General features: G+C 43.0%; 1 protein-coding gene and 1 pseudogene across 1 annotated transcript in view; one reads left to right on the top strand and one right to left on the bottom strand.

Annotated features, from left to right (window-relative positions):
- TIMM8A (translocase of inner mitochondrial membrane 8A) overlaps positions 1-8,461 on the top strand; it is a 30,222-nt gene extending 21,761 nt beyond the window's left edge. The window contains exon 2 of the mRNA XM_075184670.1: positions 8,019-8,461. Coding sequence (XP_075040771.1) covers positions 8,019-8,180 — 162 coding nt within the window. The 3' untranslated portion in view covers positions 8,181-8,461. The remainder of the gene's footprint in view (positions 1-8,018) is intronic.
- A 15,842-nt stretch (positions 8,462-24,303) lies between these two features.
- The window catches only part of LOC142101847 (magnesium transporter NIPA2-like), a 66,528-nt pseudogene continuing 64,566 nt past the window's right edge, over positions 24,304-26,265 (bottom strand).

Genomic DNA, 26,265 nt, shown 5'->3' with positions numbered 1-26,265 from the left:
CCCCATATGCTGTAATATCGGGACCATTGCCCAGTATTTGGTATGATAACTCAGTGTGTGGACACTTTAAGGGGGGTAGATAGGAAACGGCAAAATATTACATATGCTACATCTTCTCTAAGACAGCCGCAACCACACTTCATCCATTGCTGAATACTCAATATTTACTTTCTGTAGAATATTTTTTTTCAGAATATAATCTAATAACACTTGCAATACTGTCATTATAATATACAGCCTCAATTACTGCTGCAATATAAAAAATTAAGGATATGCATGATCCACCCTTGAGAAATACCATACAGTGCGGTACATTTCTAAAAACATGCAGACTGGAAAATTCTGCAAATTGGAGCTGCTGAAAATGAACAGGCAAAAGTGCTCTACCCTTTATACTACACTGAGCTTTTATAAAAAAAAAAAATATATATGAACCCTTGCTCTCCTGCCGCTCTCTTTTGTGGGTCTGTCCTCCCACTTTCCCACCAGACCTGTGGGCCAGCTAGTTGGAGGTGTGGGAATCCTTTCTCCCTGCTCCACCTTCTGGATTATTCCCTCTGAACCTTTCCTCCTTCGATGTCCACTTCACTTTTTTCTTCCACTTGGCCCACCTTTGCGTGGCCACCATCTAACTTCTCCCTGGTATGGTCTACCAATTCCTCAATAATTTTGCCATTTGGCCCTATTACTTCCAACCTTTCCTCTCTAATCTTTTGGGGTCTTCAACATCCCTTTTGATAATCCTTCTGACCCTGCTGCCACCAAACTTCTCTCCCTCTCCTCCTTTCCCTCCGACAGGGTTGGCCACTCAGTTGATTTGGTCTTTTCCCACTTCTGTGCTGTCTCTGACTACAATATCTTCCCTTTCCCTCTCTCTGACCACTATCTCCTATTCTTTATCAACTGCCCACCCCCTCACTTCCCCCCTCCCCTAAAGCTACTCTCATTAGATGCAACCTTGACATCATTGACCCTATCATATTCTCCTTCTCTCTGGACTTCTTTCCCCGATCACCACCATTTCTTGGCCTGAACTGGCTGTCTCCTTCTACATATGCACCCTTACCCAGCCTGGGCAATTGAGTGAAGATCAGCCTTCATCATCTCAACTCCAACCATGGCACACTTAACTTACCCACTACCAACTAAAATTCTCCCATACCACTGAGCGCCTCTGGAGTCATGCAGATTTCCATCCTCTTTAAATTTATTCAATCCTCGTAAACTTTTCCCTGTTACTCTCTAAACAGTCCTACTTTAAGGCTCTCATTTCTTCCCAGTCCTCCTACAACATTGCCTTTTCCCCACCTTCAACACCCTCCTCTGCCTTTCTCTCTCTCCGCTGCGGACTTTGCTATCCACTTCACCTATAAAATAGTCTATACATCACAACATCTCCCATCAGTCCCCTCTCACCTCCACCCTCTTCCTCCTTGCCCCCTTTCCACTCTTCCTCTGGAGATGGAGTTTACACCCTCCTCCTTTTTGATCACCCAGTTTCTTCTACTTCCCTCTGGTCTCTGCAGATGAAGTCTACACCTTTCTCTTTGCCCTCCCTCACCGTCTGCCATCTCCTGAGGCCTGCTTTTACCTAGCCCACCTCCTCAACCTATCCCTCTTCTCTGGCACCTTCCACTCCTTCAAACATGCTCTTGTTTTTCCCCCCTTCCCTTACCTGTTGGAGTATTACAAGGAGCTGTTCTTGGCCCTCTACTCTTCTCTCTCTATACCTACTGCTTTGGTGATCTCATCAGCTCCTTTTGGCTTCCAAAATCATCTTTATGCTGATCATACCCAAATGACACTCTCCTCCTCTTACTTCCTCCTCTCCCTATTGGACATCTCATCATGTGTCCAAGGCTGAACTTTGTATCTTTCCGTGTCCAGAATCCCCTCACTTTCCCTCCTTTCCCTGTCGGTAAAGGCACTATACTCTCCAGTCTCTCAGGTCCACTGCCTGGGAGTCATCCTAGTCAAGTTTCTCTGCAAATCTTGAAGCCAACATCTCCAGGATCTCTCACCTTGGAAACAACCAAACTGTCATTCACTCCCCTGTAATCTCTCTCCTAGACTACTGTGGCCTATGGCCTATCCTAAGCCCTACTGTTAAATCTATATTTAAAGCCGCTGTGCGCCTTATTTTTCTCTACGCACAACCTCTGCTGACCCTCTCTGCGAATAACTATACTGGCTCCCCATCTCCTACAGAATGAAGTTCAAGCTTCTCACCTACAAAGCCTTCAGCTACATCTCCAACCTTATTTCTACCCACACTCCCTTTCTACCTCTTTGCCATTGACAGCTGTCTCACTACCACACTGATTACCTCTGATTTCCTGTTCACACTCCCATTTCCAGGATTTTACTTATGTTGCTTCTGACCTATGGAACACACTTCCACAACCTATAAGATTATCCACTAGTCTCCAAGGCTTCAAACGAGCTTTCAAACGCATTTCTTCGTTTAAGTTTATTAACTCTCCTCCCAACTTATATGCCTTTGCTACCATCTCTAGCGCTAACTCAGTGCTTCCCTATTTGGGTCTCCTGTTTCCCTCTAGGATGTAAGCTTGCACAAGCAAGACACACTTTCCTTGCATTTTTCTACCTACCTGTGCAGCTCTAGGTCTTCCTAGCCCTATTTCTGGAGCCTATGCTGCTGGGCACAGGTCTACTTCACATGGATGCTTACTGTCTTGTCAATAGCTGGATCTGCAATTCTGTGTTCTCTGTTTATACTTTAATTTGTTGTTGACAGGTCATTGTGTAATTTATGTATTTGTAGATGTCTGTGCATTGTAATACTTGTGTACTCTGTTCACCCTCCTATGCACAATGTGATGTATGTGGCGCCTTTTATAATAATATAATAACAATTGCTAGTCGCTAAATTTAACAGCTTAAAAAAAAAAAAGAAGAAATAATTTTAAATGTGGCATCTGCAAAATGTGCATACGTTTAGGCACTTTTTCAGTTGATTCATTAATACTCATTCATCTTTTAAGACCTCAAAACTTGATTTGACTCGGTAGGTTTAAATAAACAGAACAACATAGTGAAAAGGGAAAAGGTAGACATGGTGGAAAAGGTGAGCGAGGCGAACGACTTAGACTTACAACCCTATTTCACAAACAAAGAGAGTGAGGGTCTTATTCTGATTTATATGTGGGGGAATCTTCAAATGCTAACCATTGAAACCATTTGACTGTGAATTTTTGAAGTTTGTCGATCAATAACATTATTATTGTTGTCCATAGACAAGTAGAAGCCTATCCGACTAAACTATTTCTTGAGTGGTGGGGCGGGGGGGGGTTAAGGTATTTCCAGTTTGAAGGGATGAGCGCTTTAGCAGTATTATTTACATATTTCAGAAAGGACTTTTTGTAATTATTTATCAGGTTGTTAGAAAAAGAGAGAAGTCAAATACAGGGTCATTTTGAGACCTTTGCATCTGTGATTTACTTTGAGAGGGTCATCACTGTTTATTAATAGGGGTTTAATTCAGTCCTCCATATATGCATAAATGTTCCAGGAACAGAGTTGCACCTCCAGCAAGAGGCTTGAAAATTGGGTGAAAAAGGAAAATGTATAAAGCATGCTAGGTATTCTATACGATCTTGATAAAATTTTAAATTGTGTCTTCACCACCGGGACACTAAACAAGCAAGTGTGAGTTATTTGGAATCTTTGTCCATTCGCTGTCTGTCAGAGGCTAGGTAAGTTTCTGCTGTAGACCTTGACAAAATGTGACTTGGAACCGGACAAGTCTTCCAAAAGTAATTTATAAAGGAGATTGTGTCTTAGTGGGTGAGCGGAGACATGATGTAAGGTCTCTTACTTTTGGATACATGGTTAGAACTACCCAGAAAGTGTCTAACTTGGATATAGAAGATAGTCCGATGATCTTAAACAACATGTAAATCACTGTGTCTTCATATACATAAGTAAGATAATTTTGTGCACAATATAGCTATATTGGTATAAGCTCATCTGCCAACGTCAAAGCATCTGCTGTAGGTGAGTCCCTGCAAGTTTAGCAACAATTATACTTCAGGGTTCCACAATGAAAATCTTTCTGAGTTTCTAGTTTCATAGAATGCAGCAATTTTGGTAGTCAGGGGTCTAACTTCCAAAAAACAAATTAGAATCCGTGAAACCATGGTGCACTCCTTTTTAAATTTATGAAATATGTACAAGTAAATAAAACCATTTGAGAAAGTGCAGCCAGGAAAATTAAGACCACTGTGTGTGTGTGTGAATAGAAATTAGATTTTTTTACATATGCCAAAACCCAATTTTGTCTTATTTTCTAATATCTTGTTTAATGCAAGCGGTTTATTTCCTTTCAGCTTTTCGTATATAGATTGAGATAAGTCACTTTTGTCCTGTTTTTTGAGGAAACTTCCCAGCTGGCTACACATTCTCCTGATCAAACACTTATGTGCCTCCCAGACATTAAGATGTTTCTCCATTGTCATTAAGTGATGTGTGTATTCAATAAGATTCTCCTCCAGTTGTGACTTAAAGTACTGTGTCGGGCGCTTCAGTGCTCGGTCACTTCCCTGGTGTCCTGCCATAGGGATTCCATGGGCAACTGACATTAGTTGTGCACGAAAGCACCATGGTACCACCAGTTGAACTTGTTCCTGGACTGGTCTATCCCCATCTACCTTCCTAGCTACACAGTACAACAACCGTATACGCCAGGTCACACTCCCCAGGAAGCGGAGAGCTGCGCTGCCCTGAAATCTTTCCTTCGGCCCTCACTAACGTCCAAGTCAGAATACACTGCAGAGGGTTCTATGTTGGGGTGATTAGGGTCACTCAAAGGGAGGTCACTGTGATCTGCTATTCTCACCGCTGGAGCTGACATACTGCTAGGGACAGGAGCATCACCGGGCACCCCCCCAAGATCAGGTTGGAAAGAGACCACATCCTCTGCGTTGCTGGGGAATGTAGTCTTTCCAGAGGCAAAGGGCTGGCTGTTTCTGGAAGAAATAGCAGGTGCAGTCTTTTCCTCTGGGCTGGGTTATGCAGGTGTAGATCCTGAAGACTGAAGTTTAGCAGCTTGGCTCAGAATAATAGAGTTGAGAAATGCGGTCACAATTCCACCCCCAACATCGTTGTCCAAAATCGCATCAGTTGGGAGGCTATCCATAACGACAACATCTCGCAACTCCTGGCCATCAGCACAGTCCAGATACACCCTGCTACAGGTACAGCAAACTGCTACAGCAGGATCATAAATATGGGGACTCGCAACAGTAATTGAGGCCCCTGAGTCTCTGTCCTTCACCCTGCAGGGGTCCCACTTGAACTGGCTGCAGGTTCAGCCACATGTTTCTGGGGGTGGTCTTTTGGACACACAGGTGACTCTCTCCGCTGAGTCACCTTCAGACACGCCACACTCTATTGGGCTGGCAGGGGTGGAAACAGTCTCTAGTGGCTCACCTTCACCAGTTAAGCAAGTCAGCTGGGCCCCAGGACTCTGATTAGGGGCACGAATCTGGGGTGCTGGGGATGTGGAACAGTCCATCCTTAAAGGACCGATTTTCCCGCAGTTGTAGCACTACTTCTCCAGCCTGGGCTCAGATGATATCTGATAATTTCCAGGGACAGGGTGCGGCGCTGGTTGGCGAGTGGTAGCCGAAGGGTTAGGTACTTTTTGGGGTGAGTAGAAGAGGGGTGTCCCCGATTGTACAGTACATTGGTGCTGGCTTTGAGCCTGGCGCTTTTGCCAGTGTGGCCTCACTGCCATAATACTGATCCACCAACTGGGCAGCAGCTTCCAGGGTGGCTGGTCTCCTGTCTAGCACCCATTCTTTCGCCTCCAATGTGCACCGTCGCTAAAAAACGGCTCTTGACACATCAAGTCTATTACCTCCTCGATGGTCTGGGCATCTGCTCCGCGCACCTACTTCCTGGCTGACTCCCGCAGCAGGTTGGCAAACTCCTCATGAGTGGCATGGAAGTCCTTTTGTAAGGTTCCTGAACTTCAGACGATAGGTCTCTGGGGTAATAGTGTACCGTTTAAGGAGTGCCCTTTTCACTATATCATAGTCTGCACAGTCCTCTGTGGCACCCCACGGTAGGCCTCCACTGCACGTCCTTGCAGTGTGGGCACCAGAAGCTTAACCCATTCCTCTCTGGGTACAGCGTGTAGCCTGCAGGTCCTTTCAAATACCTGCATGTGCTCATCAATATTGCCAACACAGTCCTCAAAGTTAGGGCTAGGTAGAGATGACAGTCCTGATCCTCTAGGGGGCGCCTACCCCCTGGACTGCAAGGCTGGTGCCCTTCCATCTTGGCGCCATGCCTCGATGACCTCTGCCCGCTCAGCTGCAGATGCGTTGTGCCCTAAGGCCGCTAGTTGGATCTTTAGCCCGCCAGCCCTGCGCCCATCATAGGACAGAGGGGCTGGTAGTGTGGGTGTGGTCAGGCTGGGTAGAGGTTGCTGCAGGCTATTGAGCAGGGATCTCTGCTGTCTGAGCATCTAGGGTACCTAGCTCCCAGTCGTCAACTAGGCCGCTGCCGCCATCCGTTTCCTTCAACTGGGTATCATGCTGTCTGTGTATCTCCCTCAGTGCCTCTCTCATTTCTGCCCTGTTTGGTGAATGGCTGATGTCAGTGCCCTTGGCACTGCACAGAGTCGTGAGGCTTGCCCTGGACACGTCTGTGTAATCAGACCTCTTGTGCGTTCTCCTGGCTGGTTATTCCTCTCATGAATGCTCTCCCGACTGGTGCACGAAAAGTCGTCTGCAGTTATCCCACCGCTGCCACCAGAAATCTGTGACAGGATGGACCGCCTATGCCACCCTGTCTGTTGTTGCTGGGAACCGACTGGGCTTGCTTTGCCACCGTTCCCTTACGTTATTCCGAATACGACCCTCCTGCTGCAGTAGAAGGAGCCTGTTGCCACCACTTTATGGCATCCAGAACCACTTTCCTTCTGGATAACTGTCGCTGCTAGTGTACTCCGGTGCTGGTACACATAAGCTGGTACCACTGACCGCTTACTCTGGATCAGGGTTCTGTGGATGGGTCCCCCCTGGCCTATCACACTGGCCAGAGCTGCTATGTAGCGGCAGAGCGGTGGTACTGGAGAGTTGGGTCCAAACCTCAGACAGCCGGAAACGGATTAGATTTTGGGTCTAATCTGTAGGTCACAGTAGTACAGTAATATTGAAGAAGTTGTGAAGTAGGGTTTTGAAGCAGAGTGATTTTTATTTCGCTCAAGTGTCCTGAGAAGGACAGTTCCACTGATTAAAGGCATCAGTGGTCAGGTCAGATGAAACATCAGAATGATACATTTCAGTTTACAAGGGCTCTCTTTTTATACAGTTTTAGACACCACCTCACAGGCTATTTTTAGAATCGGGATGCAACCTGTTTACCCAAACATGGATTTACATGCAGTGCAAATATATCGACTGTTTTACATGCCAGCAAGAAGTTATCTGTTTTCTGGGCAGAAATGTATGATGTACTGGTAAAAGCATGATCATTGTATTCATGGGAAACATCCTGCGATCTCTCAACTCAAACTCACTCTCAGTACTTGAATGTTTACATGAGATTATCGTGGCAACTTCTGCCTACACCAGCAGCTAGGTTAACTAATACCCAAATGGCATAATTCTATGGATTAATGTTTTTTAAAAAAAAGTTCCCAATAATATCTGTGTTAATAACTATATAGTAATTAGGATTTTACCAAAGCTGTACTATTTTTTTATTTTTTTTTTCACAACTGCATGCATGGTAAGTACACTTTAATGCTGTCTTCTTGTTCTAAAGCTCAGACATTGAATATTTATATGACAATTTAAGACTCTAGGAAAACCTGATTTATTATTTTTTTTTAAATACTGTTTACTCTAGGTTGAAGTCAACCTAGATTAAAGAATATATTATTGTTTTTACAAGTGTTTCTAATGAATGTTGCAGTGATTACATCCAAATGCACAATTCTGTTATATGAAGCTGCTTCCAATAATGTCTGAATTATTGCTTTTCAGGAAAAATGTATGGAGAAGCCAGGACCAAAGTTGGATTCTCGATGTGAAGGCTGTTTTGTGAACTGTGTGGAGAGATTTATAGACACAAGCCAATTCATCTTGAACAGACTGGAGGAAACTCAAAAATCCAGGGCATCTTTTTCAGAAAGCCTTACGGACTGAATATTCTGATGGCATAGAACAACGTTTGTCTTGCAGTGGTGTGTTTACGCAGTGGTGTACACCATTCTCAGACATCTGCCTTCTCTAAATGTCTGTGTTTATAGATGACTTTTTCTCACTATCGCATGGGAGACACCTTTTCAAACCCTAACCTGGTTGTTAAGGTTTTGACTCTGTGAAAGGATATCTGTAAGATCACACAAAACACTGATGTTGGATGATAGGACTTTACTGTTTTTTTTAAATTACTGACTGTACAATAAATGGAAATTCCAGCGATAGTACACGCCATTTTTTGTTGTTTTTCAAACAAGCCAGTTATTTGTATTTTACTAACCATTATTACACAATGTATAAAAGAGTCTCCTTTATTCATCACCTTGTATGAAAATATCAAATGTGTACCAGGTAAGACTAGTCATTTCACACTCAGTGGTTGGCGTCTTAAAAAGCTGACCTTGGTTTTGCACCTGTAAGCCTATGTAGTCCACCCACTACACATCAAGTTGCATGCCTATTCTTCATCCTAGGGATAAGCCTCCGTAAACTAGAAGAACACTTTTTTTTTTCTGCAAAAATTGGAAAAATGTGAAGAGGAGCTTTACCCTCTTTCCGCTAAAATTGCTTTGATTGTATTCTTATTTTTGGCTTAAGGTAATCATGAGTGAGGAGACAGAGGGATTGTCTTTATTATATGTGGCACTTTTGTGTGTTTGAAAGTCTGATTCATGTTGGGAAAGGCGCCTAGACGCGCAAGATGTGTCCCATTTAACTGCATAGGACGACACCCGATCTCCACCATCTGAGAAATGGAGTAAATATTAAACTTTTGCAAAGTGGAAGTAGTCACCCTGCACAGTATGGAATGTACAAAAAAAAAGCAAAAAAACTTTTTTATCACATTCCAATAATCGCTCCACAAGAAACTCTTTTGCACTGCTCTGCAAAACTAAACACACCAATGCAGCTATTCTCTCCAACTCCTGACATCAGCTGGTGCAAGTTTTCGCTTCTCCACAAACTGCCATGTTGCTCAGTCAATATGTCCTTTTGTGCAAATCGAGGTGTACAGCACCTCCAAAGAGAGTTTCGCTCTGTGCCTCAGTAGTTTTGCACATTGCAAATGAGCTCCAGTGAAGGGATTGATATAATGTTAGAAAATTCCTCATTTGTCTTGTATGGTTCTAATTATTATGCAACATGGGATATCTACTGGAAGGAGTAGTATCTATCTATATTTTAAACATTTAATTTATATCTACCTTTTTTTTTTGTAACACTACATTGTTATATTCATTTTTTTAGATCTGTAGCTATGAAAAAGAGAGCAGGGCCTTTGAGATCTCACAGTAATCTAAAATGACCTCGATTTCTCTGTCCCCACCCCAACTCACAGAAAAACCAAACACTGAGCTCCTCTGTGAAATTGCTGACACTTCAGATTTTTAGGCTTATTTTTCCTTAGGCTTCCTCCAAGAGTCTCCCAACTCTCAAATGTACATGGCTAGTCTGGTGCTGCGGGGGATCTCGCGGCCCGTCGTTCCACCGTTGTCCAATCCGGAGGAGGTGCTGAATTAGATCTTGGGGGACTGCTCCGTGTTGTAGAGGTGGTGGGGTCTGGGAGGATCTTGAGTTTAGCAAGGATTTCTTGCCCTTGAGATAGAGATTTGGCATATAGAATTGAGTTCCCTGCAAACACTTGTAGCTGGAATGGAAATCCCCATCTATATCGGAAGTTATGTTGACGGAGGATTCGCGTTACAGGTTGTAAATCTGCGTTTCTGGATAGTGGAGGGAGCTAGATCTTGTTATATCTGCAGTTGCATATCTTGGAAGTTGATCGTGTCTTTGGATCTAACTGCATTAAGTATTTTTTCTTTCGTTTGGTAATAATGCAGGCGAACAATGATGTCTCGCGGCCTTTGATCAGCCATTGGTTTAGCTCTTAGGGCTCGATGTGCACGGTCCATCAGAATTTCTCTGTCTAGTACAGGGGTGGGCAAACTCAGTCCTCAAGGGCTACCAACAGTTCATATTTTTAGGATTTCTTTAATCATGCACAGCTGAGTTAATCTATTTGGCTGGGTCAGTAATTATCCCAGCTGTTTCTACAGACAGAAATCCTAAAAACATGAACTGTTGGTAGCCCTTGAGGACTGAGTTTGCCCACTCCTGGTCTAGTAGATCGGGAAGTAGATGTTTGAAAAGGCTGGATAGGAAATCTGCTATGGCAGTATTGGCAACCGTCTCTGGCACATGACGGATCCTCAGGTTATTCCGCTAGGATCTATTTTCTTGTTCTTCTTGCTTCTCTTTCACGCCGTCCATATCAGAGCGAAGCAGTGCTAGTTCTCGTTCATAGGACGTTTGAGCCTGGCATATTTCGTCCGTTTTTGATTCAAGAGTATCAGTTCTTGTGCCGAGAGCTGCAATTTCTGATTTAAACTCAACAATTGCTTTCTTTAGTTCTTGCTGGAAAGTAAGTTTGATGTCTTGCGCTAGGTTAGTGATAGCTGCCTGGACAGTGGGGTCCATGCCCTTATCCAGCTGAGAGATAGGACTTGAAGAGCGCGATTGATCAGATGGAGGCAAAGATGCTGTATCTTTCTTAGAAGCCGATGTGAATATAGAAGCTTTATTTTCTCCAGCATGCTTCCTATTTTTAGAGGTCATTTTGAGTGTAAATTCTTTCCCGTATTTCAGGGTCTGTTGTTTAGGATATATCGTGTTCCTCCCAGACCTCTCCTATCGAGGCGGTGAAAAAAAGGGGGGGTTGGAGGGGTAGAGAAAAGGGGCTCTGGTCATATATGAGGAAATGGTTAAAGCATCATCTTGACCCCTCTGGCTCCAAAACCCATCGAGGGTTTACATCTGATTTCTCTTATTCGCTGTCAGATGCAGGAGATCAGGGTGCCTCTGGTCAGGTGGGATTTATCGGCATCAAATTCTGCATAGGAGGCACTCCCAGTACGATGAAGGTTGCGCCCCAGCGCCTTGTTTTTTTGTATTTTGTTTGTATTTATTTTTTATTTATTTTTTTAAATCTTTTTATTTCTTTGTTTTTATAAAAAAATTTGTTATTTATTTTTATTTTATTTTTTTCCCTTTTTTTTTGTGTGAGGTTATTAGGGGGAGTATAGAGGGAACTCCCAAGAGAGCTAGCCGGGGTAACAGGACGCCCGTATACTCTTTTGACGGTCGGGCAGGTATCTCGGAGCCAGCAGAGATCAGGAATCGGGTGGGGCTTTGAACAGCGGCTAGATTAGGGGAGCCAGCTGAGTTTTACTTAGGGCCACGAGGCTGATGGAGTAGATGTAGGCCTCACCTCAGTTGTGGCGCCGCAGGGAGCGGAGGCTTTCTCCGAGTTCCAATAGAGGGGTACCGGTGTCTCAGAAACCTCGATGGGTATTCTCAGGGTGTTTTGGGTATGAGATGCCCACAGATTTAGGGAGATTGAGCAAGTGGTAGTCAGAGCAGCGCTAAAGCACGTCCGCCATCATAGGCTCACAAGCCACGCCCCCGAGTCTCCCTACTCTCAAATGCTGCTGCTTATTAGAAAAAAAAAAAAGTGGATGTGAGGTTGTCGCCAGGGCCTGATTAAGGGTTCTGGCCGCCTTAGGCTAATACGACCGCAGTGCCCCCTCCTCCGAATATATAGGTGTATAGGAACACTCCTGAATATGGATGTTCAGGTGTATTCTCCAGCATTCAAATTTAGACAGATTGTGCCATTGTCTCTTACCTGTTCTTGCTCTTCTCTCTTGCAACTTTGTTATCCTCTCGCTGGCTTCTGGAAAGTTGGCGGCCTGTTTTGAAAATGCAAAAATGAACTATAATGCAAACCCTGAATGATTAGGCCCTTTAGTTAAAACAAAACACTCCATTATGGCCAGCTAAAAGTACCCCATTGGACAGGCATATATAAGCAATATCTGAATATTTGTTGTCCATCAAATACAAACCTCTACCAGCCCCATCTCACTAATATTTAGTATTCTAGTGATTGCTGAGACCACCCATGTGACCACCACACAATCATGAGATTCTGCCCCCCAAAGCTGCTCTATTTTTTAAATACCCCCTGCAGCCATTTTCCTTAACCACAACCCCCCCCCCCCCCCCCACACAGCCATTTTCCTTAACCCCTGCTGCAGCCATTTTCTTTACCTCCCACCCTGTATCCATCCCCCTTGCAGCTATTTTCCTTACCTCCACTCTTTAGCTATCCCCCCCCCCGTCACATCAAAACTCCCCCATTCACATATATCAGCCCCCCTCCTCTGCCCTCCTTCATACATATCAACCTCTCTCCCTCCCTATAGATTTTCATGACAGCCCCCCCTTCCCACTCTATAGATATGCAGGGTAGTCCCCCCCCTCCCTATAGATATGCAGTGTAGTCCCCCCCCCCTTCCTATAGATATGCAGGGCAGTCCCCCCCTTCCTATAGATATGCAGGGCAGTTCCCCCCCCTCCCTATAGATATGCAGGGCAGTTCCCCTCCCCCTCCCTATAGATATGCAGGGCAGTTCCCCCCCCCCCTCCCTATAGATATGCAGGGCAGTCCCCCCCCCCCTCCCTATAGATATGCAGGGCAGTTCCCCCCCTTCACTTACCTGTAGTTGTGCCAGCATCGCTCCTCTCCTCAGATCAGCAGATAGGAAGTGAAGACGTCCTGCTTCCTGTCTGCTGCACAGCAACAGGCAGCCTGGCGATTGGCTGTGTGTTGCTAACCACTGACCACCAACGCTTTTGATCGTCGAGCCCTCCACCCCCCCGCGGCGACCTTCCCTCCCCCCCCCCGCGGTGACTCTCCCCCCCTCCCCCACCCCGAAAAAAAAAATGAATGAAGAAAAAAAAAAGAATGAAAAAAATAAATAAATACCTGCAGCCAGCCTAGTGGTTGATCAGGCCCTGGTTGTCGCATAGCAGTCATGGTGACAGTACAGAAAGGCAATCGGTGCTTCTATTATATTGGAGCAGGGGGCAACACATAAGTGAATCAATAATTCGTCATTTCATTTTTTTTATTTTTTTATTTTTAAATCGGGTAAAATTTTATTGCATTTTTTTTTTTTTTTTTACACTTTAACAGCAAAAAAGAAAGAAAGACCAAAACATTAGGCTAAAACAATAACTACAGCCCACACAGTGATACAAGCATTGTCAAATATTCATGCACAGTAGATTCAAAATGCATTGGTATTCAGATAATAATTCTTAATTTTTATTAAAAATATATATATATAAATATATTTTTTGATAGGTGTTAATTGTTATTATTGCTCAGGTTTTAAAAAAATGTAGTCAATTTATCTTTAAGTAAGTTTTGGGAACTGATGGATAAAAAAATAAATTAGGCATTTTAAAGGCTTGCAAACATAAAGAGTAACACATAGGACCTCCATAAAATGCAGATGAAAGTGGCACTTTTAACCAGAGAATTGTTAATATTGGACTGATCTATGAATAAAACATTTGCTAAATATGATTAACTTGGCCAAACTACCTTTTAATTAGCATATTTTAAAAATTCTTTCCTAAATATATTCATTGACTGATTGTGCATTGTTAAAGGACAAAAATTAAGACCTGTAATTCCTTAATGATTCATTTATAAATTCTACTATTGAAAATAATCCCTTAAAAGTGATTAAGGTGTAACATTTAGTAATATAGTTCTAGTTCAGTTGCACAATGTCAGCCACTGTTTACTTCTCTCAAAGAAGGTGATGCTGTAAAACAGGGGTGTCCAACCTTTTAGCTTCCCTGGGCCACATTGGCAGACGACGAGTTGGTTTGGGCCGCACATAAGATACACTAACAATAACGATAGCTGATCATCCAAAAAAACATAGAAAACATAGTTAACATGATATATATATATATATATATATATATATCACTTTTTTTTCCAAATCCCCCTATACTTACCTTTCAATCGCCCTGTTCAAAAAATCCTCTCTAGTTATTATACTATAATCACTTTTTGTATTGTTTTGATGCAATATCATTTAAGCCAGGCATTGTATATCAGGGTGCCCTGACCAGGCCTGCGGTACCTGACATATACACCACTGTGACCCCAAATTGTGACCTGTTTTGATAATTACACCACTATGTTAGTTAAGGGATAACAACTTATAATGGGCCAAAGAGAATAATATATAATGCCCCATTAGTAATACAAGTAGAAGTATGTAGCAGGGAGAAAAGGTCCATGATGCTCCAGGACCAGGTGACTTTTATTCACTGATCAGTGTCCCTTGAAATAATAAAAACAATCTTTTACCTTTTAATCGGCTTGTTCTCCTGTCCTCTTCTCTTCTTTTCTCCAATTCTCTGCTGCTGATTGTTCTTCTCGCGCGTGTGTCTCCTCTGTGCTGCGCTCCGCAATGGATGTTGGGTGTGATGACATCACGCCCGACATTCACTGCGAGCGCTGAACGGAGGAGGAGACAAGGGAGGGAGCCGGAGTACCAGCTGACGTGACTGCAAGGTAAGTAGTTTCTTTTCTTTTCTTTTTTTTTTGCAGGATTTTTTTCCCATTAAGAGCGCTGCCCCCTTGCCACAACCAAAACGCCTTCTGGGCCACATTTACAGGTGTGCTGGGTCGGGTTGGACAACCCTGCTGTAAAAGGAAAGTTCTGTAATAATGGAAATGTGATTGGATTTTATACATATTTTTATCCATAGTTCCTTTTAATATTTAGTCTTGGCAAATACAAATGAAAAATAAAAATAAGGTTTTAGTCTCTAAACAGATTTAGAATAGGTTACTGAATATCACATTAATGGTAACAGGTGATTTACATAGTTCTACCACAAAGAAAAAAAAAATCCTAGGCGCTTCTATAACTTAGATTACATCTATATCCTTAATTGTTACAAGTACCACACCGCTCAATTGAAGACCACACTGAACCAAACAAAAAGAATGCCTACTAACAAAGATTTAATTATTTAAAATATAAAACCTGGGGGCATGGTCTGGACGCCATAGCTGTAGGACGTGCACCACACCAGCTCCGACACAGCGTTGCCCCAAAACTCTCTTTTTGAGCGATAAATGCTCAAATTCGGCCACAAAAGTGTGGAATATAAGAAACCCTAACATCATACGGGTCATCTCAGCCCTCTGACCCCTGGACAAGCCAAAACACAGAGACTGAGCTGCGGCCTGTCTTCCCGCCAACCCAGCGAGGACGGAGCGTGCACCCCTGGCTGTTTGCCCTGAGACACTCTGGGCTCTCAAATACCCTACATAAAATTTCAAAAAAATAATAAAAAAAAAAACCTCACTCACCGGAGCAGAGCCTGCAGTGACAGGACAGGACACAATTACCCAGCTCCACGTGATCAGACCCGACGCTGCCAGCAGAGTCACTGCTTGAACGGCAGCCTCACTTCCAACCACTGCTAGGGTGTCTGCTCCCGCGACTTGGCCCTGGAGAGCCTCCTCTCGTGACCCTGGATGAATTACCTTGCAGAAAGTTACCTGCAGTGAGGTCTGTGTTCAGCGGAACGGCCCGGCGCTGTCCTTCTGTCTCCTCCCTTTGACTCCCTGCATCTGCTGTGCTGAGATCTCCGGGGCAAAAAGTAATAGGTCCTGCGTGACTGGATCATCTATGTTCTCCTGAACCCTTCAGTGAACAGTGAGTACTTTATTTTCTTTTCCCAAGTGGCTCACCTCCACCTCTGCTCGGGTCAGCAATCCGATTGAACAGATCAGATGGTTCACATACTCACAGTGGCTTCTTAGAGAAATTACATCTGCATATTATATTTCCTGCTATATTATCAGCAACCATGACTTACTGATGTACTGTTGTACAGTAGCGAGAAATTTGATGTAAATTTTCAATGAGCCCGTGAGCCTGAGGGGTCAAGATGATTTAACCGGAATGCTTCAACCATCTCTACATACATGACCAGAGTCCTTTCTTCCTTTTCTACCCCCTCCAACTTTATTTTTCTCCTCCTCTGAGACCTGAGAGGAACAAAATATACATAAAAAAGAAAAACAGCAGATTTTAAAATCTTGAAAAGAACTTGCATTCATAATGACATCTAAAAACAGGAAGCACGCTGGAGGAAATACAGCTTCTATATTCACATCCGCTTCTAAGAAGGTGTCAACTTCCTCACCGCCATCTGATCAATCTCGCTCTTCGAGTCCCACCTCTCAGCTGGACAAGGGCATAGATCCCACAGTTCAGGCAGCTATAACTAACCTAGCGCATCACACTAAACTTACTTTCCAGCAGGAACTTAAGAAAGCAATTGTTGAATTCAAATCAGAAATTGCAGCTCTCGGCACTAGAACGGACAGTCTTGAATCAAAGACGGATAATATGTGTCGAGCTCAAACGTCCTTTGAGCGAGAACTAGCGCTGCTTCGCTCTGAGGTGGACTCGGTGAAAGAGAAACAGGAAGACCAAGAGAATAGATCTCGGCGAAATAATTTGAGGATCCGTCATGTACCAGAGTTGGTTGTTGCCTCTTCCATACCTGACTTTCTCTCTAGCCTTTTCAAACATTTGCTTCCAGATCTTCTAGACAGCGAAATTCTGCTGGATCGTGCACATTAAGCTCTCAGAGCTAAACCAACTGCTGATCAAAGACCGCAAGACATCATCGTACGTCTTCATTATTACCAAACGAAAGAAAAAATTCTTAACGCAGTTAGGTCCAAAGACACGATCGACTTCCAAGATATGCAACTTCAGATATTTCAAGATCTGGCTCCTTCCACTATCCAAAAACGCAGAGATTTACAGCCAGTGACGTGAATACTCCGTCGACACAACTTCAGATAATGGGGATTTCCATTCCAGCTACAAGTGTTTGCAGGGAACTCTATCCTATATGCCAAATCCTTACCTCAAGGGCAAGAAATCCTTGCTAAACTCAAGATTCTTCCAGACCCCACCTCATCTACAACACGTAGTAATCCCTCAAGATCTGATTCAGCACCTCCTCCTGACTGGACAACGGTGGAACGATGGCCTGCAAGATCTCCTGCGGCTCCAGACTGACTGAACTTCTGAAGGCCTTTAATAGGATCCATCCTCCTTCATTTTGGACTCAGGTTCTCACACACTGATTACCTAGTATCTTTTCAGGTTACAAGAACACTGTTGTCTTTTTTCGTTTAGCTACTGGGCAACCACCAAGGGCACCTAATAACCGATTTGCCTTTTGTTACATGCACCAGGTTATTTACAGTTTACAGATTATACTCCTTATGGGATTTAGAATTCAAGGGCATAACAGTATTGTTGGTGCCCTGGTTTGGCATCACCAGTTAGTAATGTTGTTGTCATTGTTACAGATTTGACGCTACATCATAGATTGTATTGTTGTGTTGTTTTTGTTTGTTTCTCCTCTTTTTCATCCCTCCTTTATTTTCCTAAATTTTTTTACCGCCCCTTCCCCCTCTGGTCAATTACTCACTACAATAATGTTCTAGTTACACCAGCCAACTGAGCTGGACAATCTTTCACGGCCCCTCGTGTGGCCAACCAATACCTCACTAAATTCACCACCCCCCACAAGCACCCTTACTAGTATTGCAATGTATTTTTTTCATTGTGTTATTTCTAGGATGGCCCTATCAGGGGCTCTCCTCTCTGAGGGTTATGGCCTATTTAGGCCTCCTTCTCATCTCTCCTCTCTTCTTTCTCTTACCTGTGGCTTCCTTCCTTGCTCCCCTTCCCTCTCTCAAATCACCAAGTGGACTGATGCTTATTTCTGTTCCCAATTTGTTTATGTTCTAAAAAATTTCTTGCTGATATTATATAGGAATTACTCTATCTCCAACACCCATGGCGCTCAAAGTGCTCTCGATTAATGTCAACGGCCTGAACTCCCCTACTAAACGTGCGGTGGTCTTGGGAGCCTGCAGGAGAGAGGGAGCCGATATAGTTTTCCTCCAGGAGACACACCTCACAGGACAGCATACTCGTCTCCAAAGTAAGCTTTATACTCAAACGTTTTTTGCCTCTGCGGATTGCAAGAAGCGTGGAGCAGCAATTTTAATACACAACAGAGTTCCCTTCCTCCTAACTAAATCACATTCTGACCCAGAATGACGTTACCTGATTTTGATAGGCACACTCCGCTCTGAACAGGTCACTCTTATCTCTCTATATGCACCAAACCAGGGTCAAAGCGCCTTTTTCTCAGATGTATTTAATCGTATTAGGCGCCTTGCATAGGGTCATATAATTCTCGCTGGAGATTTTAACACCATCTTACACCCTACATTAGATAGGTCCTCTGGTTCTTCCAGCCGAAAAATCTACTTCTTCCGTAAAAGACTCCCAGTCCTTATTAAAATGCATACGCAATTTATCGCTACATGACACCTGGCGTCTGAAAAACGCTGATGCAAAAGACTTTACACATTACTCTGCCCCACACGGTAGTTACTCCCGCATAGATATGATATTTGTCTCTCATCCCCTCACTCAAACAATATTAGACGCAGGAATCTCCCTGCTTACCTGGACAGACCATGCCGGAGTGCACATCACCCTTGATTTAATAAAATTAGCTCCACGTTCTCGTCGTTGGCGTCTTGACGACTCCATCCTGTTGGCCCAATCGACTCGTCAAGAAACTAAGTACGCAATCAAAGAATATTTTGAATTAAATACTTCAGAGGAAATTGCCCCAGGCATTTTATGGGAAGCCCATAAGGCTACCATTCGAGGTAGATTGATAAGTAAAAGTTCGGCAGCTAAAAAACTAGCATCTCAAGAGATTAATTCCCTTGAGACCGAACTAACCTCCCTTCTTGATCAACATAAACTTCACCCATCCACGACATTACTCACACAAATTTCTGCAGTAAGAGGCCAGCTAAATGCAATTCTTTCTCGCAGAGCAGCGAATACTCTCAAAAAATTAAATCAGCAATATTACGAAAAGGCTGACAAAGCTGACTCAATGCTCGCTAAAAAACTGCGGCAGAAAAAATCTCGAGGACAGATTTCAAAACTCAAAAAATCTTCTAACTCGCAGCCTATGTATGACTTGGTGCAAATCGCTCAAGAATTCCACGATTATTACAAAGCCTTATACAATCTCCCCGAGACCTTAGCCTCTGTCGAATCTCTTGATACAGAAATTACATCTTTTTTATCATCTCTTTCACTACCACATCTCTCAGACACTGATATCACTTTCTTGAATGCGGATATCACCCAGAGAGAAACAATCTCGGCTATAAAAATGATGAAATCATCATCGGCTCCAGGCCCAGATGGATTCACGGCACAATATTATAAGAAATTTACCAGGGACCTTGCCCCACATATGACAGATTTATTTAACAATATCTTAATGATTTCACCTTTTAACGAGGTGACGACCTTGGCCACTATCATTGTTATACCAAAACCAGATAAAGATCCTACCTCCTGTCCCAGTTATAGGCCTATATCCTTACTTAACGTGGATCTCAAAATCTATGCCAAAATTTTAGCTAACTGCTTGAACACTCTTCTCCCCTCTCTGATCCACCCAGATCAGGTTGGATTTATACCAGGCCGCCAAGCTATAGACAACACCAGATGGGCTATTGACCTCATACATTCTATTCACTCTGGTAAATTACCGTCATTGATCATGGCACTTGATGCCGAAAAAGCGTTTGATCGCATCTCTTGGGCCTTTATGTCTAGAGTTTTGGGGTCAATGGGTTTCTCTTCTAAGTTTCTAGATGGCCTGTTCGCTTTATATCAATCTCCTAGAGCAACGGTGGTGGCCAACGGAGTCGTCTCTTCCCCCTTCTCAATTTCCAATGGGACGCGGCAGGGATGCCCACTATCCCCTTTAATCTTTGCCCTGTTAATAGAACCATTAGCGGCAAAAATCCGATCTAACGGGGCGATACGCGGAGTTAAAACAGGGAAATCCGAACATAAAATATCATTATATGCTGACGATGTTCTTTTGACTCTCTCAGATCCCGCTGTTTCTCTTCCTCCCCTTCTTGCAGACATCAAAACCTACAGTTACATCTCGGGATACAAAATCAATCCACAAAAAACAGAAACTCTTGATTTCTATCTTACAGAAAGTGTGAGATCTTCTCTCACTCAACAATTCCCCTTCAAATGGCACCATAAAAAGATAAAATATTTAGGTATCTACATAACTAAACAATATAGTCAGCTTTTCCAAGCTAACTATCCTAAACTACTATCCCAAATTAAATCTGATTTAGAAACCTGGAGTAAAAACCTTATTTCCTGGATAGGACGAATCAATTCAGTTAAAATGAATGGTTTCTATATCTCTTTCAAGCCCTTCCCATACGCATCCCCCCTTATGTATTCAAATTTTTGCAACACTACACTTCACAATTCATATGGGGTAGAAAACGTCCAAGAGTTCGGCTCCTTGTCCTACAAAGGTCGACGCGGAAGGGCGGACTGGGAGTCCCCAATTTTAAAAACTATTTCTTGGCAACGCAACTTGCCCAATGTATTTTATGGAACTCCCCGGGCTCCTCCAGAGTTTGGGTCTCGATCGAAACCGAAAGCTTGGGTATTTCCTCCGCCTCCTCTCTCCTGTGGCTCCCCGGTCCGCTCTTAATCACCCAATTGTATCGCATTCCCTCTCTATCTGGGACTGGGTAAACACTAAGTTTAATCTTGCCCCGGCTCCTAGTCCAATTGTTCCTCTTTTTGATAACCCAGATTTTCTGCCAGGTCGTATAGTCTCGTCCTTTAAATTTTTGAAAAAGGAACAATGTTTACTATCTTAATAATATCACTACAGACGCTTCTTTTCCCTCATTCGAAGACATAAAAACCAAATTCAATATTCCCAACACTTTTTTTTTTCAATACCTACAACTAAGAAACTTTCATTCCACCACTAAATTATCTTTAAGAATCAGGCCGTTGACCTCATTCGAGTCACTTTTCCTCCGGCGATCTTCTACCAATGGCCTTATATCTCGGCTATATGGAGAGCTGAGCGTACCTGACTCAGACACCCAGGATTCCCATGAGCGAGCCTGGGAGGAGGATCTGGAGGGTCCCTTGGATGGGGAAGATTGGGATGAAATAAAAGCCAACACGGCCTCTAGTTCAATCTGTGTGAAGCTGAAAGAAAATGCCTATAAGCTTCTTTATCGATGGTATTTGGTCCCGACCAGATTACAAAAAATCTTTCCGGACTCATCCAGCTCATGTTGGAGAGGATGATCGTCAGAAGGGTCCTTCCACCATATTTGGTGGCAGTGCCCCAAGATTGCCCCATTCTGGTTGGAACTACGGAACTTCGCATCTCAGATTCTGCAGATTGACATCCCGGTCTCTCCCAGATTTTTCCTTCTCCCACTTGGAATTCCATCCGCAGCTAAACACCAAACAAAAATGTTCCACCACATAGGGGGGTATTCAATTGTTAGCGAGATGCGTTAAAATTTCGCGCTCGAAAAAAAAAAAATAAAAAGCGCTCGTTTTTTCCTGTTCGAGCGTGCGTTTAAAAAAACAAAACCCTCAATTCAATTGTTTTTTTTCATTCACCCCCTCGCGCTCTATATATATATAAAACCTGATTAATATGGCAGAAAAAAAAAACACATTGAAAAGGCTCCTAGTTTAATATAGAATAATACATTTATATAAAACCAGTCACCATTTGTCACAGAACCTAAATACAAAATGGTATACACATGAGGGTTAAAATTACATTATAAGAACAAGTATAGCAAAGTAATCATCCACATTCGTGTAACAAATAACACTGAGATCAGGAACAGCTACATATGTCGCATGAATGTTCCTACAGCCATAAAGAACTGAATGCTGTTAGCTCAGAGATAGTCCAAACATTTGAAAATAAATAAAACATATTCTTAATTTGCTGTTTGTACCTCACTGTGGATGCTGTGTTATTCCGCTAAGTCCTCAGTGGTGCAAGCGGTATATGGTATGTCAATAATATGCAGAGGGGGCAAGTGGCAGTTCATCTCACTGTCCGCTAGTTGCGTTCTCTGGGTAAATGTTAGTTTTTATGTTACACTAATGGGGATGATTAATTTGCTATACTTACCCTTTATAATGCAGTTTTAACCCTCATGTTTATAACATTTTGTATTGAGGTTCTATCACAAATTGGGAATGTTTTTAAAATACTTTTTTAAAGCCTACCAACCATCTACTTAACCCCCATCTTCTTCCTTTAGATTGTCCTCCCTTCTCTCCTCTTGCTCAACTGGCTCCTCTTGTGCCTGGTCTGTTTACCCTCCCTTAGGATGTAAGCTCGTATGAGCAGGGCCCCCTCCCCTCCTGTCTCCATACCTGTTCTTCCGCTCCGTCTTTACTGCATATGACTAGCCGGAGTTTCTGAAGTATTGGTACTTTTTGTTCATTGTTCTGTATGGTTTCACCCTGTATAGTCTACTGTTAGTACTGTGTGCGGCGCTGCGGATACCTTGTGGCGCCTAACAAATACATGATAATAATAATAATAATACTTTTCTTATTAACCTAGGAGCTTTTTTCGTGTGTTTTTTTTTTTGCCATATTTTTTGGATTTTATATTTTTAACTAAATGTACATTACTTGGTGCTTTTTTGTTGTTGTTTGGTTTAAGGTGATTTACACAGGAAGGCCTCAACAGCCAAATTAATAAGTTCCCTGGCCTTCCATGAGCATCCCATAATAATTGACTGATTATTTATTTATGCAGTGTAGATCAAGTGATGTGGATCCGATTAACCAAAGTTAAAGACAGACAAAAACATGGCAACAGCCCATGAGCAACTAATTCCCAATTTCATATGTAAATATATCGATTACTTTAACTGCTACAAATATTCAATTTATTTCACTATTATAAAAAAGAATACTTTAGCTGGCTGCAGCTTCCCCTTGTGAAAAACAACACAGCTCTTCTAAAAACTATTTAATACAGACCATTTTGTACAAAACATTGGATCTATATTGTAAGGGCTAGTTCAGATAAGCGATGTGTCAAACTTGTGTGGAGATGGTGCCCGAGAAGCGGGCGAAGATGCCCCCCATCGCTATGCCCCTGGAGGGGCTGAAGATGTGCCTGGTGCCCGTGAAGGGGGTGAAGAGTCCTCTGGTAGCTGAGCCCTGCAAGCGGGTGAAGAAAGAAGGTTACTCACCCGTCCATCGATCCAGCGGCGGTAAGTATGAGTTCTTACTTGCAGGTCTTGTGCGCGGGGGAAGGATGAGCCAATCAGGGCTCATCTTTCCCCACTGGCCAATCAGCGGCCAGATGCGCGAGCCAATCGCGGCTCGCGCCCGGCCATTCAAAAAATTGGCGCCGGCGCGAGCCAATCAGCGCTCGCGCCGGCTGTTGACATCACACCGGCGACTATATAAGTCGCCAGGTGGCGCCATTTTGACAGAAGTCCGTCGGCGGAGAAGAGGGAGGACGTCTCTTCAAGACGTCCAGCAACAGGATCAGCGGCAGCGGCGGCAGGGGGCCCTTGTAAGGGCCGTGAGCTACCCTGCCGCCCGAAGACTACAATCAAGCAGTGATCGCCGGCGGGGAGCCCTTGTAAGGGCTGAGAGCGCCCCCGCCCCAGCAGCAACAGGAGATCCAGCGCCGAACTGGAGAAGAGGCGCCGCCGGCTGGAGGGTCTGGAAGACCCGGAGAAAGAGGCGAAAGATGGCGTGGCAAACTGAGATTCCTGCGCAGAGCAGAGGGACGTGATTGGAGGTGACTGCGGCTGCGGATCTGCTGGGATTGGATCGCAGCTGGGAAATCGGAAGCGGACTGGAGGTGACCATCGTTTTCAAGGTAAGTTCTTTTGTGTTGCGTCTGTCCCTGTCTTTCCCCGCAGGGGGCGTTACACTTGCCTTTGTCTTATCACTCATCAGACTGAGCCCTTAAGGAGATGCTTCTAGATGGACAATGACCTCACTTCCACTGTCCGAATTAAAAACAACACAAAAATGACTTGCTTTGCAAACAGCAATAATAAATAAACAAAATACTGCAATCCATAAAATAATTAGATAGGCAATAGCATTTGACTTATGTTTTTTCTGATAATAGTGGCATGCCTTTTCAATGAGCATTTACTGTCCTTTAAGCAGCTTTCCATGAGGGTGGTTCCTCCCTACTAAGCTGATTTTTCTCCCTTACTCATATAGATGGGCAGTAGTGAAAAGGGTAGGGGGAAATCTCGATAAGCATGTAAGAAGGAAAACCCCTAGAACAATTGTGGTAAAGTCACTGACTGCCCCCACCACACTTTCCACACTGAGGTGGCACCATTCTTCAAATAGGATAGCAGAGTATGCAAGTACAGAAGAGGTGAACAAGACGTAGTAAATTGGGGTCACCAGGGAGGCAGTAAATACATCCAAAGCTCTGTAGAGAAAAGAGGACAAGTAAAAACAAGTCTAACATATGTAAAAATTAGGCCAGATATAAATAAAGTTATAAAGTAGTCACCTGTTGAGATAGTGTATCTGGACAGTTATGCAGATGCACAAGCATAGAAGAAGGAGCCATCCAAGGGGATCCTTATACACTGGCATCCCTGAGAACAAGCCCCTGATGGCAATACCCAGACCCTTCACACATGCCACAGAGAGTGAGTCTACTAGAGAGCATATCACCACATACACATTTATGTGACCCCAGCGTGAAGCAGCCAACAAGGCTAGTGCAAAAGAAAATAGGACAACGCAGGAGGCAAATGACACAAAACCTGTTGTGATACAAAAATAGTGTCAAACATATTCATCAATTCTCAAGAAACAGGAACTTAAGAATATACATTTGTGAATTGTACAAAATGCCTTGTAATATCTGACCTTAATTACTATTAATCTAATAGCAAAAGGCTCAGTTTCTAAACGTATGACAGAAGCACCTTTTAGGTGAGTATTTTGCAAATGTATGCAACTGAAAACCTGCGTTTAAGAAAATAATGAAAGCAGAAATTTTAATTAGGTATTTTTGCTGCCTGTCACATGAGTGCAGGGGAAACTGGTTTGTAGTGCATTGTCCAACCCTTTTAATATTTTGTTTGCTCCTTTTGCAAGTGATTGTTATTGCTAAATTAACCTCTTCAGGGACAAATTTAGAACTTTACAAATATGTAATAAAAAAATATTTCTCATATTAGTGAAAAGTTAATACCATTCAAGATATTTATGCGTCGATGAGCCAGAAAAATGAACCGCCCACATATGTGGTGGTCGTTAAGTATGAATTGGGTCCATACATTCTGTACACACGGAACCTTTGCATTTTTGGCAAATATAGCAAGTGTGTCTGGTACGGTTTTTGTTGTGGCATTGTGGATGAAGGATTTTTAAGATTCATTTGTTTTGGAAAATGTCCAACTTCATACACTCTTATTTCAGATACAACCTTCTGCAAACTTTTTGCTTTTTTATGGTGGTGTTTCCACATTAGATTTAGAAGGCCTTACCCTGTTTTTGGTGTTTTCACCCATTTGAATTATTGTTGCTGCAATTCACGCTTTGATCTATAGCCATTTTTGAAAAGGATTCATGCTTCTACTATAGAAACATTAAGAAAATGGAAGCCAGTTCTATGGTAATTTTTTTTTATAATTGATCGCATGAGGATAGTGAGCAACCATCCTATCTTGCACATATCTACTCCCACCCCATAAACTTGTTGTATTGGTTGACAGCAAACAGCCTTGTTACTTGGGCATACTCCTTTCGTGTTCTGTTTCATCTGCAGATGTCTTGTGGTTCTATTCCTGCACATGTAGAGATCATATGAACAATATTATTATCTGGCCACTGTAGAATTGTCACATTGTCTGTTGATGTGGCTGCCAAAATTGATCCTCTACCACATTTTGCTAAATTTTAGAGTTGAAGAGCTTGGCATCAGAATATTTAATTCTGTTTCGTCTAATGGTACCAGCAACAAAAATTCCTTTTGTCATCAGATTTATAATGATAAGAATACAGGTAAAATTATTATCTAGATACAGCTTGTGGTTTTTAATCTTCTAATCCTTCACATTGTCTTATCACAGTATTATCATTCACACCACTTATGTAATCGTGGTGTTGAATTTTTGGTCCATTTT

This window comes from Mixophyes fleayi, chromosome 9 (assembly GCF_038048845.1).
Source record: "Mixophyes fleayi isolate aMixFle1 chromosome 9, aMixFle1.hap1, whole genome shotgun sequence".
Taxonomy (NCBI): Eukaryota; Metazoa; Chordata; class Amphibia; order Anura; family Limnodynastidae; genus Mixophyes; species Mixophyes fleayi.
Note: the sequence above shows the minus strand (reverse complement) of the source record. Positions and strands in the feature narration are given on the sequence as shown.